Genomic DNA, 19880 nt, shown 5'->3' on the forward strand with positions numbered 1-19880 from the left:
AGGCTCAAGCTAACATTAACATAGCTCTGTCCTAAACTCTTCAAACCCACACGGCTTTAAATTCTCGTGAAATGTGGGACAGAATGGAAGACAAACCCAACGTACCTCGTTTTTTTACCAACTTTTCTATTATCTTCAAGGACAGCTGTTAGCAACACAACTCTATGTCCCGTCATGAAGGTATTCATACTTATTTCTTTTATTGAGCATTAATGGCTAGTTCTGTCTGAGCATGTCTTATTCTGTTGCCTACTGGTTATTTTATTGTTGTTAATAAACAAGCCTAGGTCAGCTAAACCACCGTTGGCTGTATATTCAACTTAACTGCCAGCAATTTGTATCTATGACTAAAGGTAGCCCCTAACGGAGAAAAGGGCTCAGTCGATAAGTTAGGGATGCTAATGTGAACCCTATGCACCGGCCAGACATTCATAAAAACAATATTACAGTAAGCTAACTTTGAAGTGGTTGACCTACTTGTTGGCGTATTGTACTGTGTCCTCCTGTTGTTTACAACCGTAATGTCGCGCCAAGACTTCATTGCACAGGAAGTAACGACATTTTCCCGCGGTCTGTCACTGCTGTAGGTGTGTTCTTGCAGCTCCTCAGTTTCAAATTATATTCTAGAAAACAGGAGTCGAGCCTTAAAGGAGACCGATGGTAAAGCGACTCATGGTCTTCTCCAGCGGTTCATATTCTCCTACAGCCGACTGACATAAACGAAAGTATTAAATAGCAGCAGATATGGCAGGCAGTTCGCTCGAGCGAAAGTTGTTCCCTCGCAGATTGCACTGTGCCGGCGTCGCTGTCCGCCTACGTCATCACAACGCGACGTCAGGAGGGGGGAATCCAACCCGACCCGGAAGGAGTTGTGCCTCACTCACATGTGGACAGGATTTTAACACCAGTGACGGGAACGTGCTTGTATGTTGTGATACAACCTCAGACAGTCGAGCTCGTGATGAACCTCGCGGTTTGGTTTGATAACAGTAAACCAGGATACCTGCTCACAGACAGCGCGAGCTTGTTTTCGCCGTAGGTCGCTCGTCCGGAGGCGACAGATGTACGATGGAGAATTTAGAATTGAGCCTGTCATCACTGGGTACCATATCCAGACATGTTGACAAAAGTCACAACGAACTAAGCAAATATCTGTCAAAACAGGTAATATATGTTCATTTCTGGCTTGTGTGGAATAAAATAATGTGTTAAGAGTTGTTTATTTTCACACTGACTCAAAACGTGCCCTGTGTGCAGCATGCAGTAACCTTCCCTTCACATGTCAGTAGTTACTGTACAAATGACAGAATTTCAGTGTATGTTGTGTCATTAAAACTATTGTGCTGCCTTGTTGATGCCTAGAATCTAAATATTTTGAAGAAATATTGATCTACATGGGGCGTTTATGTAAACCAATCAATATTTCAATTGGGACCATCCTGTCATATGATCCCTCCTCAGATATGGACCCAGCGGGACAGGCAGTGTATCCTGGAGTGTTTGGCTCAGCTGCTGTTGGAGAAGGATTACACTTTGCTGGTTGCTCGACACCTGCGTCCGCTGGTTTTGGACCTGTTGGAGCGGAATGCAGAGAGGGTCAAAGCTGGTGGCAGGATCAACCATGACCTCCATGAGCGCCTGTGTGTGGCCCTCAGCAAACTCCTCTGCATCAGTCCTGACGCACAGGCGTAAGTGGCCTTTATTCTTTTCACAGTGAGCATGGCAAATGTCCCCTCTCTTCACCCTAGCCTGTAAAGATGCTGGTGCTGACTTGGGGTGCTTCCATCAGGACACATGGCTGGATTTACTCAGTTGGGGGCCTGTGGCCCCTGTTGACACCTTCCACCAGTGCCACCACTTCTCCCATGTATCTTGTCATCTTAAATTTTAAAAATCGAACAGATCTATTTGCACTGTTTGCGCAAAATCATTTTAAATAATGAAGGTATTACAGCTAGTTTATTAATAAGAATGTATTTCTCAGAGTTTTGAACTATTCCTTTAACTGATAATGCAGGACTGTTTGTTCAGTTGATATCATAATTTTGTGGTAACAAACCAAACCAAACATCTGGGCCCTTGAAGTTCTGGGTCTTGCTGAAGTTGCCTGTTTAGCAGTTTTTTTCAGGACTTTGTTGTGCACCTTAAAGTACCTAAGTGATTTTAATATTACCCTTTCACTAAGTTAGGGGACTTGCGAGGGACAGTTTAAAAAGAATGATCTAGATCGGTGGAAAAAAGGCTGAACAATCCTGGCATTTCTGCTGGCTACCCTCACCCCGACTCATTCTGTACTTCTCTCCATAAGGTTTGCTGCGAGGTACTTCAACGATACCCCCCCAGTGTTTCAGAGGCTCTTCTTTACCAGTGAAGAGTCATCAGCTGTTCAGTATGGCCCCAGGAGGATGAAGCTGCGTGATCTCATGGGTGCCACCCTACGTTTCCTCCAGAGTGATTGTGCCAAGTTTCGAATGCTCTGGGACTGGAGTCCCTGCGTATCACAGCTGCTCACCAGTGATGTCTTGGTCCGAGGGTACGTACCTGCTTTCTGTTTAGACTCATAGAGGCTTCATGGGCCATATATGGCAACAAATCCTTAACACACATGTTGTTGTGGGTGTAGGTCAGTTCAGGAAAAAAAACAACTGGGTTTATTTCTAAAGTGGCAATGGACAACGTTTCCCCCTCTCGATGTCCTCAGAGCCTAGCAACCGCTAACAACAATTGAATTATGTTTTTATATTTATTTTTTATTTGCTCACAAGTCCGTTGAAACACTGGGGTTGTCATACACACCAAAGGAATACATCTAAGCAACAAACTAATTTAATGGAATACACAAATGTAATTACAGTCAGATCTCCTCGTGCCCTAATGATTGGGCAGTAATATTGTCAGCCTATTAATTGTGCATTCACACAGTGGTGATTTTTTTCTTTTTACTACAGTTTATAGTTAAGACCTTATATTCCTTTCCTTTCATGTCATGGTGTTTACATTTAGCTGTTACAACAATGGTAATACTATAGCTTTTTATACAACTTTTTTGCATGCTTTTTCCCCACAAATTTAACATACTGTATTTTCCCATTGTCCCTAACAGGTACACTGCCCATTGTTTAGCGCTGGTCTCTCATATGACTGATAATCAGAAAGCCATCTTTCTGAGAAAGGTGCTCACAAGTGATGAGATCCTGCACATGAAAATTAAGTATGTACCTTTTTGTTTTTCCCTTCTTTATCTATTGTCATATCTTTCGCATCTGCATGCTCTGCCATTGCGTTCCAACAAATGAAACAGTCATAAACTAGATGAAGCTCCCAGTGTATGATTTGTTACCTTGAAGTTACCAAAAGGCATGTTTGCACACACCCAACTGTAGTTCATAAAATGCTGAAATGATGCTTTCTAAGCTGCGTGTCATGTGTTTTTCCTTGTTCCTTGTTTAGAGCTTTGGAAGAAACTCAACAGCTTGAGGTAGAACAAGCCTTGGTGTTAGCCAATCAGGGCTCTGTGATGTGGCGCCAGGAGAAAGCTAATAAGTTTACCAGGGGACAGGTGGTATCAGAGGACCTGTCCCACAATGTTGTGGCAGTCTGTGGTGTTATCCTACCCAGGATAGTTCCTAGACATGCTGAACAGGTTTGTAACTTTCAGTTTGTCACATAAAAAAGTCTCTGCTGTTGATCTTTTTAAGTCCTAATATTGATCTCTATCTGCAGATGAACCAAAAAGATCTGGTACTGGTGGACTCAACCTGCCATAATCTGAGAAGACTAGCTTTAGCTGTGGCTTCCCAGAAGCCTGTGCTGATTGAGGGTCCTATTGGATGCGGTAAAACTGCCCTGGTAGAGTTTATGGCTGCTGTTACAGGTCATACAAAAGCTACAGAGATCCTCAAGGTCCAGCTTGGGGATCAAACTGACAGCAAGGTGAGAGGGAATCAAACAATCTAAACTTAACTTTACATTAATTCAGTTACTCATGAAGAGGAGTATTACTCATCCTGTGAACAGTCTCAATGTCAGTGTGTCAGGGTGTCTCGCCCTCTGCTGCTTTGATTTTGACCTTTTTTATTGATTTTATTGGAAGTTTAATACTAAATCACTCGAGGCTGAAGATTTGTGAATGTATTTTATGTGTTTCACAGATGCTGCTAGGGATGTACCGTTGTACTGATATACCAGGGAAGTTTGTGTGGCAGCCAGGAACACTGACACAAGCCGTATCTAAAGGCCAGTGGATCCTCTTGGAAGACATTGACCACGCACCTCTGGATGTGGTGAGTTAAAACTTGTTGAGAACTGTATAGAATATGACCGTAATGTTTTCAGTTCCAACTCTGACTCAATGTACCTCATCCTGTGCTTGCACCAATACATGTTCTGAATAGTTTCTTAATAAACAGATGGTTTTTAGCACTAAACCTTCTTAATATTAGACCTGTTTGTTGTGAGTATATCATGCCCACAAACCCAAACTGGACTGAGCTGTTCTGTTTTTTAGATATCTGTGCTCCTGCCTTTGATGGAGAATAAAAAGCTGATGATTCCAGGACGGGAGGATTGCATCGATGTTGCTCCTGGATTTCAGTTCTTTGCCACAAGAAGGTAAGAATGTCATTACATGCTAAACATACTTCTGCAACCGCAGCTTGGCTGTCTTAGTTTTACATTCTGTAGTGATATGATTATTACCAGTTTTGGTGGTAACCTGATTAACTTTCACTATTTGGATGTGTCTCCTCACACTCGGAACATGCCAAGATCTTGTATACAAAGAGGTCAAAACTCCAGTTAGTATATAGAACAACTTTATTGTTAGACCGACGCGTTTTGGATCAGGGTCTTCATAAAACCAAATTACAAGGAACATTTAAATAGTGTAGGTATGAAGCAGGAAAAACCTTTTAAAAAGATAAAAAATATATATGATATACAATTAATCATATGAATTCACACAGATATCAGCCACTGGGGAAACTACACAGATGGGCTGGACATATGGTCATGTGGCTTCAGGCCAATCACATTCCCAGACTGGCAGAGAGGCAAAGGGAGCGTCCAATAAAAGACAATAAAAGGCCCAATGAGTCATACATTTGGAGACAACAGCACACAAACAGTGATGGAAATAGTAGTGAGATCAATGACAAAAGAGAACTTGAGAAAGAAGTTCAAACCCAGCCCACTTTGACACTTCCACATACCTGGCCAATCAGTGCATAAAGTGGGCATGATTGTCAGATCATCTGTTATGGAAAGGTACAAAAGTCTGCTTGTGCATTGCAGGATGTACTACAGTGGTGGCAGTTGGCACAAACCACAGAACTCTCATGCAGCGCTGCTGGACAAGTACTGGACCAAGCTGCAAATGGGCAACATGACACGCGAGGAGCTGAAGAAGGTGAGTGTTGTTTGCTTTACAGCCCTTTACACCTATAGTCTACCCACACAGGTGTTTTCACGTATGCTGGCTAATTAGACCACTTCTCTCTCTTACCCTGTCATAGGGTACATCTCAAGTCTCTTAACTGCATCAACGTTTCCCTCACTCGCTTCTTTTCCTTGTGTCTAAGTCCCTCCCACCTGACTCCACACTTTGGAGACAGGTCTGGCTCAACCCATCGTCGTTCTGGGATAGGGGGAAAAAACACTCAGGCTTGTTTGTTTTTCTGTTCGTGAGATTCATGACTAACAGCAGAACAAAATAGGTTGTGGGTTAAATAAACTTAATTGAAACATGACAATGTTTAGGATCATTGCTCTTTGCAGTCCTCAGTGTAGGCACGTCTGAATTACAGTGATTCATTGCAAAGAAGAAACTAACAGGCACTTACACTTGAACTGTTTTTCCGCTCATTCAAATGTGCCAGATGTAGAAGTATTTATACGTTATGGCGTTTGCTTAAAGTGCTCTCGTGAATCCTCCCTCATGGCCCCTCAAAGATCCCTCTTGGCTCCTCAGAGCAGAATTAACAGCTTTGGGACGACCTGCAAGATGGCAGACCAGAACGACTTTTGGTTCAAGCGAGGAAATATCAAATAAGAGGCTTGAGATGTACCAAGTTTGGTGACAGTATGTAATTTGCTGCCTAGCTCCACCCAACTTCAGACTAGAGATCTAATCAGTAATTGAAAATAATTGGTCATTATGTTTTTACCGTGATCATATTCTAATTTTCTCAGGGTTTAATTTTATCGGTGAGAATATTACTACAAAAATCCCTCATGTATTATTACCCTCTGTCTCTGTGAGCAGGTGCTCATCAGCAGGTATCCTAGGCTGACTGTGGTGTCAGACCGTCTCCTGGATATCTACTGCCAGCTGACTGGAGAGAGACACTCTGACCTGGACACAAGCGGCCTCCAAAGCCCTAAAGACAGCCAGCTGCACAAATCTGAGGACAAAAGCACACCGCTGGAGGGGAGAGCCCTGTCACTGAGGTGAGGCCCAGCTCACTACTCTCTCTACTCTCCCTTTACTTTCCTTTGTCTAGTATTTTAATTACATTTGACACACAGTAAAGTGATATCTTATCCTGAAATAGCAATTTTAGGGTGAGACATTAGACCGAACACATCATGTTCTGCTATTCTTTGCAGAATTATATCTGATATGGCTGTTGAACTACGCTTTCTTTTAACACTGACTGTACGAATCCCAAACATCTTTGAATTTCAACATTTTCTGTGTGAATAGTATTATGACAGCCACTGAAACCACAGTCACCAGTTTATAACGCAGATTTTCTTATTGAGATCTCAAATCCAGAGCCACAGACGACATTCTACAACTGTTTTCGCAGGCGAAGAGTAGCACTAACCTTCACAAGCGATGTGGGGGGTGGTTCAGAGGTCTGGTCTCCATGTTGTTACAGTCATGAACAAAACACTCTGCAGTTGTGTAATTATTGAAAAAGTGAATTCAGAATTGCTAAATTAATTGGTTCCACAGATCTCATCATTTAAGTTCGTACCATCACTTACCAGGAAAAAGTGTGATGGTTGGATGGATCTCACTGCCATACACTCTGGGACTCCTATTCATCTACTCCTTCTAAATCTTATGTTCTCAGTCCTTTAAACTTTTTTTTTTATTCTCAATGAACCAGAACAGTGTTTAATGTCTTTCAAAGTGAAATACAGGACATGCAGGACCATGTGCCATTGACATAATCCTGATATGACAACCCTTTTACGCAGTGTCTGGCCTCTCTGCACCACAACTCCCAAATAGCAGCCCTTTATCCTGACAGTCATCATCAGTGGGGACAAACATAGAAAGCTTTAGCCCCCATGGCACCCCCCCCCCCAAAGGATACACATATATATTTACCAGCCAGTCTGCAGTGGAAGCCTCCACAACTTTAATTAGCTTTCCACTAGCTGCTGCTGTGTTCAATAGATTATTGATTGGACTGTTCTCTGGACAACAGACTGGACGCACTGGATTCTACAGGTCATACCAGGGCTTTCTTATTAAGTAACAGGTTTAGAAAATGCCTCCTCACTTACAGACATTACTCATCTATCCTGGTGCTTTTTTCCATAAGTTTCCATATGCTTTCAGTGTGGTCCATAGAGGGTGTGTTGGTGAAGATTCAGCCATAAAATCAATCTGTCGGTAGTTTCCATGCTCTGCACTTCAATAATACATATGCTTTTCATGGATCAATGTAATTAACTTTATAGCTTGGCCCTGCGATGCTCATATGTGTTGGTCTAGGTCATCAGGTTCCACCCTATTGAAGAAGATACATTTACTTTAGGTCCACACTCATACTTAAGTTTCTTTCTTTTTTAATACATATGCAAAACATTCTCAGACTTCTGTTTCAATATTCTACAATCATGTTCTATTTCATTCTTCTTAATCACAAGACACAATATATAATACCTGAATAACAAGCTAATTCAGGGATTGTAGTTGAGTGTCTCTTGTTCTGAAAGTCATAGTTGCATTCATTTTCATTTCTTGATGTGTCTTGATTATGATTACACAGGGACCTGCTGAAATGGTGTGAGCGGATCAGCGTTAACTTTGATAGCACCTCATCAGCCACAGCACAACATGTCTTCCAAGAGGTGAGTGGGTTTGATTTCTTAAAAGTAAGCACATAAAGAGATAAATGTCTTTCCCACACAGCTGCCACAAAATAGCATTTAGTTGTGTTTAGTTTAGTGCTGCTCAGTCATACTCGTGTTCGTGTTTCTCTTTGTCAGGCTCTTGACTGCTTCACAGCCATGCTGTCTCATCCCGAGAGCCGACTGCGAATGGCAGAGATCATTGGAAGCAAGCTCAACATCTCCAAAGAGAAGGTATGTGACAAGCCTTTTTTGGCAAAGATTTGGTTTGTGGCAGGGATGTACTTTATGTAAAGCACCCCCCGACAGCACTGATTGATTAAAATAAATGAGAAAATATTTTGTCACTAATGTGATCCCATACAAAAATAGAATTTCAGCCAATTTGAGATTGCTGCTTTTTATATGATAATCTACAGTTTATGCAAGAAAACATGTTGTGATTGAAATTTCTGGCTATGTTTTGTCTCCAGGCCCAACACTTCTGCCAGATGTATCAGCCTGGCATCTCACTGACCGAGCTGGAGGCCTCAGTGGGTAGAGTGACTCTGGATCGAAAGCAGACTGAAGCGGTGCAGCTGAGTGTGTAAGTGGGACATCCTGCCCACCTGCTCCCTTTGACCTCTGTTTACACCATATATGCATCAGCTAGTTGCTGTGCCAACATTCACCTACTGATAGAACCAAATAGGCCCCTGCTGGTAAATTGAATAAACATTGAATTGATTTTAAACTACATTATGGTAAACAAAGCCATGTGACATCTCAGCATCAGGACATGCCAAAATATTTACATTGATTCTTTCCCCAGGCCAATATGAATGGGTGTCAGACTTTGGACTGAAAACAAAGGAGGTGTAACTTTTTACAGTAGCTTGCAAAAACTGAGATTAGTGTGTCCAATATGCCATGTGGTGATAATAGCATTAAAAGTAATGAGGGTGTGACAATAAGGCACACTGATTTTTGATCAATGTAGCGGTAGGCTACTAGGCTAGGTAGCTAGTTCCAACATCCAATTTATATGACTTCTAGTTCAACATAATACACAGACGTTTGATTTAGATGCTAACCATCTGGACATAATGTGAACTAGAGGAGAACGTTCCACATCATCAATTGCTAATTTCAAGTCTTCGTCAGTACAGCATGATGTTCATTTTATAAATTATGGCCCCATTCAGAGTAAAATAGATGGAACTTCTGGTTCCAAAAAAACAACATGGCGACTGCCAAAATGCCAAACTCGAGGCTTCAAAACGGTAGTCCACTAACCAATGGGGGCCAGACACATCTGCCAAAGCAAATAGAACATGAGCTCGCAGATTCGTCTGGTTCCCAGGCTAATGTCTTCCTCCACCCAATACAATTTCAGATTAAAACAATAATTACAACAGATGGCCTCTCTCGGCCTTCATAGAATCTTTACAAAGTGATCTAAAATAAGTACAACTAGGAGACACATCAACAATTGATAGCACTGTAAATTATCTAAACATTTATCAACTGTCAGTCTTTTAAATGTGTTTACATGTCGCAAGTATGGTTGAGGGGACTAGACCGTGACAACAGTATCTACATACAAAGCATGCAACCGAATCTGTAATCCTTAAATTTGTTTTTCACATGAACAGGGACAACCAGACATTTGCTGCCACACGTCCCTCTGCTGTGCTGCTGGAACAGCTGACAGTGTGTGTTGCCAAAGGGGAGCCTGTTCTCCTGGTGGGAGAGACAGGAACTGGAAAGACCTCCACTGTTCAACACCTGGCCAGAGTCACAGGTCTGGCTCTTCCCTTCCTGTCCACATGTTGAAATGTCCTTGAACCCCAAATTGTTCCTGATATATATATATATATATATATATATATATATATATATATAGTGTTTTTGATTAAAAAAAGCAATCTATAAATAAATGTACGTGGTTTGTCACCACTCCTGATCCATACATTCCCTATTGAATGTGCAATCCAGGACACAGGTTGCGGGTTGTGAACATGAACCAGCAGAGTGACACTGCCGACCTGCTCGGAGGGTGAGTGACACACAAACTGTACCTTAATAACATAAACATAACATTTTCCATTCACTTGCAAATGTCATGTCTTGGTAACATCAAATACCATCTGTCAAAAACAAGCAAAAAACACTGAATGTAAACACAACTGTATGTTTACAAGAAAACTCCACAGGGTACCTTTCAAGCGCAGCCACTAGTCATATCTTCCATGTCCAACCACTGATTGCCTTAAAATTATTGTGTGTACGAGTGCAAAGTGGTTCTGTATCACTGCTGGTGGACGGCAGTAATTGTGTTTTGGAGAAGAACTCTTTACTCGTTATTTTCTGTCTAAAGGTACAAGCCAGTAGACCACAAGCAGATCTTGCTCCCTCTTCGGGAGGCCTTTGAGGACTTGTTCTCCCAGACGTACTCGAGGAAGCAGAACCTGACCTTCCTAGGTCACGTGCAGACCTGCTTCAGGGGGAAGCGCTGGCAGGATCTGCTCAAACTCATGGACCACGTCTGCAAGTCTGCTCTCACTAAGGAGCTGCAGGGGAAATCAAATGGTAGTGGCCAAGAAAGTGTAAACAGTGATAACAGTTAGTGTGACTGTAGCACAATGGAAGACTAATATTGCTTGTGTGGTTGTGCAGCTGCCTTGCTGCAGGAGCAGTGGGAGACGTTGGCTTCCAAGCTGAGCCAGACCCAGCAGCAGATCCGAGCCTGTGAGACGGCCATGATCTTCGCCTTTGTGGAGGTAAAAAAAAAAATCTTGTTATCACATAACTGTGACGTCTGACTGTGAGTCCCTTTGTTGCAAGTCATAACCCTCTCTATCTCACACTCTCTATACTGGCAACTGTCAAATAAAGGCACAATGCCAAAAAAACTATATACAGGAGTGAATATCGTTGGTGGAGCAGCTCTGACCCCTGTTTGTTCCTCTTTAGGGAACATTAGCTCAGGCAGTAAAGAAGGGCCACTGGATCCTGCTGGATGAGATCAACCTGGCAGCAGCAGAGACCCTGGAGTGTTTGAGTGGACTGCTGGAGGGCAGTGCCGGATCTCTGGTACTGCTGGACCGTGGAGACACTGGTGAGGACTGCTCTACATTTTTATTCTGGGATTCCACTAGAGTAGCTTTACGTGATTCACAGATAAAAAAAGTCCTTATTTATCTTCTGCTGGCCCTTTCTGCAATCCCCCCAGTTCCCCCCTCTGTCTGAAACAAGACGTTTTAGACAAACTGAACAACCTCCAAAAACCTGAAGAGTAGTCCTGAGCAGAGCGCTCCAATGACTTAGACAGACTGAGCATCCCTGTACTTGTTGGGCCTGCTGTACCTGGATCAGTTGACCTGCTGGGGGCGTGGCTGAGTGCAGTGACTGTATAGTTGTGACATCACAACCTTACGGAAGTCCTGACGGCTCGTTTAAAGGCACAGTGTCTGAATACGGCCTGTGTGCGTTTCTCCACGCACTGAACGTTTTGATGCTTATTACAGTATTACAGACACAGTATTACAGTATTTATACAGCACCTAGACCTGCTTTATAATCAAACAAGGCATGGAAATCTCCTTTTCTAAAATATGGGACCTTTAATTAAGAGGCATCAGCTAGCTGCTAAACATCCAACTTTACTAACTTTTTGGACCAAACGCGTGATTTGAGTTGCTCAAATGTGACATTCAAAAGATCACACTGATTGGCCTAGATTTGTGTCTATATTTAGACATTTGGCATGGGGGGTTATTCCTGTGATTGTTGCCAATATTGTTGTGTTTTTTGATCACAGAGCCCCTCATCCGCCACCCAGACTTCCGGCTCTTTGCCTGCATGAACCCAGCTACTGATGTGGGGAAGAGAAACCTGCCCCTGGGCCTCAGGAACAGGTTAGTGTCATCCTAGACTAAGCTATTATTTTATTTTAGTAAGTAGGAATAACAGACATACAGAGCACTTTAAAAATGTTAAGATGTTAAAGAGGGAAAGCCATACCGAAACACAGCAATAATATATTTCTCCCTTTATTAGATACGTCCCAGACAAATTGTCATTATAAAAATGTTACATGTTTCATGTGTAAACCTGTTTCCCTCTGCCCCCCAAGGTTTACTGAGCTGTATATGGATGAGCTGGAGAATGAGGGAGACCTGCGGATTCTGGTTTCAGACTACCTCAAGTGCTTGAATCCTCACAGGAATGTCATCAGTGGCATCATAAGGTTAGCCTGTCAAGTTACGGCTGTTCTACACAGCGCTCCAGAAGTCTTTGTAAGACAGTGACGGACAGTTATACTAATGCAGCCTGAGAGGCACTGCTCAAGGCTGAGTGGTCTGTATGTTTTGAGGGTTTAAAAAAGTACTTAATCTGTATTTTTATTAATGTGATTTATATATCTTAAAAAGTTGCTATAATGGAATTACAACAGTATCTGTCATAAGGTATCAGGTTTCTATTAAGTTAGTGCATTAGTAATACCTAATCCGTCTCTCCTTCCTCACTCTCTGCCTACTTTGTTGCTTTTTTTTGGTGTTCATGTGCAGTTTTTACCTGGCGATACGAAAGGAGGCCAACTCACATCTGGTGGACGGGACGGGTCACAGACCCCACTACAGCCTGCGCACTCTGTGCAGGGCACTGAAGTATGCTGCAGCTAACCCCTGCAACAGTGTGCAGCGCTCGCTCTATGAGGTAGGCAGCTAGAGAGGAATAATCTCTTTAAAGGGTCATTTCACTGACATCCAAAACATGTTCTCATTTACAGCTTGTGATATGGAGACATACCTGTGGTTTAGTGCTTAGGGGTTTGGTATGGGTTTTTAATTTAACTGACTTGCTGTGACCTTCTAACATTGTTTCCAAGTTGACAGTCTCCCTGGTTCATGGTTGCAGGGTTTCTGCTTGAGCTTCTTGACTCAGCTGGACAGAAGTTCCCACCCTCTGGTCCAGAAACTGGTGTGTCAGCACATCCTGATGGGGAACACAAAGTTTCTCAAACAGGTTAGACATTCTGACAGCCACTTCCTCCCTTTTTAAAGTTCTCTCATCTTTTTATAGTAAACTTTACGTGTGCCAATGGATTTGTGTTTTAGCTTTAAATATATCTAACTTTAAAAACCTCTCTGTTTCTGTTCTAATTTCCTGTTCATGCAAACTCAATCTTTACCTGTTGTTTTGATAAATTCGATATGATGTACATTTCCGCAGCACTAATTCCATCGGTACAAAAACAGTCATGTTATACTCTGATGCTGTTTTCATTCACTACATTATCCAATCCCTTCTACTTAGCATTTTTTTCCCATTGCTATTAAACTGTTGTTTGTCAAGTGTCAAGACACCTGACGCTTCCTGTACAGATGTTTCACATTAAAAGTCAGTCTCCAGCTGAAAGAGCATAATCCCTTCCTTTCCTGGCAGGTTTTCATTGTGAATATATATAAATAAAATTAACTTCACTTGACTAAAGGGTTTATTTAGGGTTGTCTAATATGTTCCATACCATTGTTTTTTTAGTTTTTTTCCCCTCTAGTTCCATATATGCTGTACATATAGTCACTGTGGTAAAAGTTTTGGATTTCCTTGGCAAAGAAACACAAATTAATTTAGTTAATTTAAACCCAGATGGATCAAATAATTTCATCAGCAGTGAACAGTTATGTTTTAAATGTTGCCCTCTAAGTACACAAGTATGTTTGTGAACAGATGAAAAAGCCTTTTGTTATGTTTCCTGCAGCCCATCCCGGCGCCCTCAGGCCGGCCCTGTGTGGAGGCGGAGGGCTACTGGGTGTCCCAGGGGGAGATGGAGCCGGCTCTGGACCCCAGCTACATCCTCACCGCCTCAGTCAAACTCAATCTCCGCGACCTCGCCAGAGTGGTATCTGCAGGGTAGGAAAACTATTGCCCAGCCTGACTCCCATGATGTCCATGATTTGCCTCCAAATCAATGGGTTCATCTATAAATGTCCAGACATTCACTTTGTCAGAGCTAATTCTGGTCGTTTAGGAAAGAATGCATCAGAGTGCATCAGGATAAAATGTGGTTGAACTGGATTCCCCTGCTGTCGGTGCCGGGCAGGAGGCGGCATTCACAGGTGGTACTTCAAAGGTGGTGGATGGGAATGAAGTCAGGGCCCTGTGCACGCCAGTCACGTTCTTCCACAGCAGACTGGGAAAAACATTTCTTTATGGAGCTGGCTTTGAAATTTGAAATTAAGATTTCCTTGAAATGGAAGTAATGGGCCCAAATCATGAAAAACAGTCCCAGACCAAATGTACACCAAAGTCATTGGTCATATTGTGTACTTAAGTTTACATTGGAGTAAAGTGTAGAGGTTTTGTATTGCCATTTATTTCTAATAGCTGCATTCATTTTAGCTTAATGCAGCTTTTAGTTACATTTTTTTTTGGCCGACAGTTGGTGGTTAAATGGTTAAATATCTATATTCACATCCTGTATTTTGGCATAAAAAAACATTAGTCAAAACGACTGAACACCAAAAACCTGAAGTGCTGGGCAGGTAGTGTGCGGTGGGTTTTTAGAAAAATTTCTAAAATAAAATTTAGCTTAATGTCCACAGAGTCCTGTCACACTCGCCACTCTGCTGCTGCGAGTTCCTCTTTTTAACAGAATTACTTGAGCTTTTACTTTTACTTTTTTTTAAGTCGCAGTTAAGACACCATGAATGAAACACTTCCTGCAAAGGATTTTTGCTCTTCGAGCCGCTGGAAAGCTTGTACTGTGCAGGAAGTGTTAAGTTTCATTGATGGTAGCTTAACAGCAAAGTGGAAATCTGAGGGGAACAGCGGAGAAGGTGATAATTTTCTGTGGGACATTACACAAAGTCCTTTGGTCAGTTCAAATAATAATATGATAAAAAAAGATATTGGTAGTGCAGCTTTAAGGCGTGAATTATTGAATCATTAAATGTAATTCTCTTGTCACAAAAAATAACAGGAGAAATATTGACCCTTTGCCCTCTGGGTTAATTGGGTACGCTGAGGTTATGTTAAGCTCATGACAAATCAATAGTCTGCCCTCCCATCACTCTCTCTCCTAACAGGACTCACCCGGTGCTGATCCAGGGGGAGACGTCTGTGGGGAAGACCAGCCTGATCTGCTGGCTGGCTGCGGCTACGGGGAACCAGTGTGTGAGAATCAACAACCACGAGCACACTGACATCCAGGAGTACATAGGCTGCTACTCGTCAGACGACCGGGGCAAGCTGGTGTTCAAAGAGGGTGCGAGCACGCATACTAACCTGTTTTGAAAAAGAACGAGGTTCACATTTATAACGCCATTATGCAGTATCTAAAACTTCTATGTCTAGCTGAAATGTGGTTTGAATAAAATCAAAGCAGTATCAAGATAAGAACCAGAGTAGGGTAGAGGTCATCTGCCTCGACCGGTGGGGTTGATGACTAATAATAGTAGTTGCAACTGTAAAAATAACAGAAATACGACTAATAATGATTGTAGCGAGGAAAAGTATAAAAACCACTGCTGTGGTCATCACATCCTCTTGCAATAGGACCAACTGGGTGGCAAAAGTGCTAGTATTACCTCAAATACCTCATCAGCCTTCTCTTTTAAGATTTAGAGTCAGAGTGGGAATGAGAATAGAGTCAGTCATGGAAGGTGAGACTAATACGTTGTTTTCTTGTGTATCTGCTCCAGGTGTTCTGATAGACGCCATGAGGAAAGGCTACTGGATCATCCTGGATGAGCTGAACCTCGCTCCCACCGACGTCCTAGAGGCTCTCAACAGACTGCTTGACGACAACAGGGAGCTCTTTGTGGCCGAGACACAGGAAGTCATCAAGGCTCACCCCAGATTCATGCTGTTTGCTACCCAGAATCCCCCTGGTCTCTACGGTGGTAGAAAGGTAGACCATTCATTCAGTGAGAGAGGGATTTGTCTGATGGCATGGTTACTGTCTGGTTACCTTCAGATTTATTTTATCAGAAACACTTGACACTTGAACAAACATCAGCGTGATAAGAACTACCAAAAATGACAGAAACCTGAATCTTTGGGGAAAATGTATTTGACGTTTACTTGTTTACTTACTGATTAGTTTCTTAAAGGTTATGGGAATGTTGCATTTGATCTAATGTCTAGATGAAACAAATAAATCTTACTTCCATCTGCCTGTCAAACTACATATTGAGTAATCTTTACTAACTGATCTACAGGTGCTCTCCAGGGCTTTCAGGAACCGCTTTGTGGAGCTGCACTTTGATGAGCTGCCCAGTGAAGAGCTGGAGACCATCCTCCACCAGAGGTGCAGCCTGCCCCCATCCTACTGCACCAAGCTGGTCAAGGTCATGCAAGACCTTCAGGTAACTGTGCACTCTCATATGTTGTTGTAGTTCTGTCTGTCTACCCTGCATATTACGTACCTCTTTTGGGTGATCCTAACTGCACGTGTGAAATGTGTTTTCTTCCTCCAGTCCTTACGCAGGGGATCGTCTGTGTTTGCGGGGAAACATGGCTTCATCACTCTCAGAGATATGTTCCGCTGGGCAGACCGCTACAGGCTGGGGGAGCAGACGGAGGCCTCTAAGGACTGGCTGCAGCATTTGGCTGATGATGGTGAGGCCGGTCAGGTGTCGGTTGGTGATTTAACAGAAACGTTTGTGTTCCACTGAAACCTTAGATTAAGCTGTTGTCGTCGTCATCATCATCAGGGTACATGCTGCTGACAGGACGTGTGAGGAAGCCGGAGGAAGAGGCCACCATCCTGTCCATCCTGGAGAAGCACTTCAAAAGGACAGTGAACCCTGAAAACCTGTTCTCTCAGAAACAGGTCACCAGCCAGTTCAGTAAGTGAAACATAACAACACTCATTGATTCAGGGCCACCTCACTGTGTGCCACTGTAATGCATTAACAGCTAGAATATACTGGAACACAATGCTGGATGGTTTTTAAATGAACTTTTCGAATCCAAAGATCTACTGAGTTATTTACTCTCTGTCATAATCTGGATGCATCATGATGTGTGATTCCAGCTCATATTTAGCACATTTGAGTGGAAGGCTGCCTATTAAACTTTGTATTTCTGTAGGTTGCTTTTGAGCTCTTTTTAAATGTTAATTTGAAAGGTTAAGGAAGTGGACACTGTAGACTTGCAGTAATCTATTCAATTGAAACTCAAAGGAGAGAGCGGATCCAGCTTGTCTGATGAACACAGTATCATGTTGCCTTGATGCTCTGATTGGCAGGTCCCTTCATCGACAGCATCGCTGGAGTTCCACAGGAGTTTCGCCATGTGGTGTGGACACACGGCATGAGGAGGCTAGCTGTGCTGGTAGGACGGGCGCTTCGGTTCGGCGAGTCTGTCCTTCTTGTAGGAGACACTGGGTAAGATTCAAATGCCATGCCCGATTTATTCTGTTGTTGACATCAGTTCATTTTTTGTTCTTATTGTACACGCGATGCAATCAGTCACTCTCTGAGCCAGCACAGACGTCAAAGTTCCTTGAATGTAACTTATGAAATGACAGTGTGTAAGAGTGTCTTGTCGGTACAGATTACTGGTCAGATTTAAGTGTCTGGAGGAGTTCAAAGAACTATATGAGTGTCTGTGGTTTTACGTGGTTAACTTATTTGAATCATGCTAAGCTCTTTTTCCTGTTCCCTCACCAGATGTGGAAAGACTACAATCTGCCAGCTGTTTGCCGCTTTGGCAGGACAGAAGTTTTTCTCAGTCAACTGTCACCTAAACATGGAGACGTCTGACTTCCTGGGAGGCCTGCGACCTGTCAGACACACACATCAGGTACTAACGAGTCTGCAGAAATGTCAAATCTATAGACAAAGGGAAAAGTCAGAGGGGCAGAGTTTAACCCCAAAGCTTTTTTTGAGCTGGCAGAAGTGAGCAAGATACATAACAAGGACCAGGGACTCTCATTAAATTTGAATGGAGCCATTGAGAAAAAGCAAATCTATACTGACAAATAATTAAAGAAGATTCTGAGTTTGTGACCTCTGATCCTGTCCCTGCTGTGTGTGTGTATATAGACTGATGGTGAAGACAGCAGGCTGTTTCAATGGCATGACGGTCCCTTGGTGCTGGCCATGAAGGAGGGAGGAGTGTTTCTCATGGATGAAATCTCCCTGGCAGACGACTCTGTGCTGGAGAGACTCAACAGGTAAACACACGTTTGAGAGTCATTTTTGATTTATTTCATTTAGACGTGCAAAGTACCGGAAGGCAATCCCGAGTTCAGTACTTACTGGTGGGGTATCAGACATTAGCCAGTCCTGGGATCTGCTCTCATGAACAGTAGTTTTAAATTAGAGATGTGATATACTTAGGTAGCTTTAAGAGGAGACAGATATAAACAGATATTATATCTTGTAGATCTCTTCATGCTGCTAGTGAGGACCAGCCTACTTTTACATATAGTTCACAGTGATGAGTGGGATATTCATCTTTTGTAATGGAGCACAGGGCACAGTGCCCCCAGCAGGACATCTGATCCAGGCACAGCGCACCTGCCAAGTACAGGGACGCTCATCCACCCGCTCAGTCTGTCTGAGTTATTGGAGCGCTCTGCTCAGGACTACTCTTCAGGTTTCTGGAGGTTGTTCAGTTTGTCTAAAACGTCTTGTTTCAGACAGACGGTGAACTGAGGGGCTGCATAAAGGGCCAGTAGAAGATAAATAAGGACTGTTTTGAACTGTGAATCACGCAAGGCTACTCTAGTGGAATCCCAGAATAAAGATATAGAGCTGAAATGAGCATAATATGGGCTCTTTAATATATATGTTTCTTTAGTGCACCTCCTGATGACAGTTAGTAAGATGTATATGCAGCATACTCCCACATATGTACTTTATTTCGTATGGCACATATTGCATTTTGAGCCACATAATCCAACGTGGACATGACACGTCACCCCATTTACAACCACATGCAGGTGAATGACGACTAATGACTAAGAATAGCCCTTGACAGTGTGTTGTGTTTGCTGTCAGTGTTCTAGAGACGGAGAAGACCCTCGTGCTGGCAGAGAAAGGCAGCGGTGACAATGACGATGTGGAGTTGATCAGAGCGGCTGCAGGTTTCCGTCTGGTTGCCACCATGAACCCTGGAGGAGACTTTGGCAAGAAGGAGGTAGAGAAAAATAGTGTTTCCACTCTGGTGTCAGTGGAATTTAGGATCCTACACTGAAATCCTACCTACTGACTTTTTAAAAAAAGACAGTGTTGTATTTGCCTGTAATTGATTCAACTGAATTTAAACTAGGATGTTTGTCCCAATGATTTAACATGCTTGTAAAAATGTGCTTTAAGAGGGCCTGACTTTTGTGCGTTTCTGTATTTGGACAGCTCTCTCCCGCCCTCAGGAACCGTTTCACAGAGATCTGGTGTCCTCAAAGCAACAGCCGCAGCGACCTGGTCCAGATCATCCAACATAATCTTCGCTCAGGCCTCTCACTCGACGGTAAACTACGGAGATGAGAAGACTAATGCTGAAACCGCTTTTAGTTGCAGTCGTTCGTTTACATGACCTGATTACAACCAGTTCACAATAGTTTTGTACCTTCTGTACACAACCTGCTCAGCACCAAACACAGTTAGAGACTAGCTGGTGAAGAAAGTGGAACATTTAGCAGCTAAAGAGCCAGATGTTCTTCTCAGGAGTTGGTGGAGATGAAAACAAAAGCTAAGGGAGTGAATATTGATTCATTAGTTGGACACAAAGATGACTCTGAATGAATGAGAAGTTGCTCTGCTGAGTGTGTTGTTTGCTAACACTTCCACCACAAC

General features: G+C 42.8%; 1 protein-coding gene across 1 annotated transcript in view; it reads left to right on the forward strand.

Annotated features, from left to right (window-relative positions):
- The first annotated feature begins 1068 nt into the window (after window positions 1-1068).
- The window catches only part of mdn1 (midasin AAA ATPase 1), a 50115-nt gene continuing 31303 nt past the window's right edge, over window positions 1069-19880 (forward strand). Inside the window, exons 1-33 of the mRNA XM_070925381.1 lie at window positions 1069-1164; window positions 1462-1688; window positions 2309-2533; window positions 3104-3211; window positions 3451-3643; window positions 3724-3933; window positions 4152-4283; window positions 4508-4611; window positions 5293-5407; window positions 6263-6447; window positions 8007-8088; window positions 8227-8322; window positions 8562-8674; window positions 9723-9871; window positions 10066-10126; window positions 10448-10659; window positions 10747-10850; window positions 11044-11188; window positions 11891-11987; window positions 12206-12319; window positions 12642-12789; window positions 12991-13098; window positions 13835-13986; window positions 15162-15340; window positions 15777-15985; window positions 16296-16442; window positions 16554-16695; window positions 16791-16925; window positions 17327-17465; window positions 17751-17883; window positions 18126-18256; window positions 19086-19224; window positions 19440-19554. Of these exons, the coding sequence (XP_070781482.1) occupies window positions 1069-1164; window positions 1462-1688; window positions 2309-2533; window positions 3104-3211; window positions 3451-3643; window positions 3724-3933; window positions 4152-4283; window positions 4508-4611; window positions 5293-5407; window positions 6263-6447; window positions 8007-8088; window positions 8227-8322; window positions 8562-8674; window positions 9723-9871; window positions 10066-10126; window positions 10448-10659; window positions 10747-10850; window positions 11044-11188; window positions 11891-11987; window positions 12206-12319; window positions 12642-12789; window positions 12991-13098; window positions 13835-13986; window positions 15162-15340; window positions 15777-15985; window positions 16296-16442; window positions 16554-16695; window positions 16791-16925; window positions 17327-17465; window positions 17751-17883; window positions 18126-18256; window positions 19086-19224; window positions 19440-19554 (4645 nt within the window). The remainder of the gene's footprint in view (window positions 1165-1461; window positions 1689-2308; window positions 2534-3103; window positions 3212-3450; window positions 3644-3723; window positions 3934-4151; window positions 4284-4507; window positions 4612-5292; window positions 5408-6262; window positions 6448-8006; window positions 8089-8226; window positions 8323-8561; window positions 8675-9722; window positions 9872-10065; window positions 10127-10447; window positions 10660-10746; window positions 10851-11043; window positions 11189-11890; window positions 11988-12205; window positions 12320-12641; window positions 12790-12990; window positions 13099-13834; window positions 13987-15161; window positions 15341-15776; window positions 15986-16295; window positions 16443-16553; window positions 16696-16790; window positions 16926-17326; window positions 17466-17750; window positions 17884-18125; window positions 18257-19085; window positions 19225-19439; window positions 19555-19880) is intronic.

This window comes from Enoplosus armatus, chromosome 19 (genome assembly GCF_043641665.1).
Source record: "Enoplosus armatus isolate fEnoArm2 chromosome 19, fEnoArm2.hap1, whole genome shotgun sequence".
Classification (NCBI taxonomy): Eukaryota; Metazoa; Chordata; class Actinopteri; order Centrarchiformes; family Enoplosidae; genus Enoplosus; species Enoplosus armatus.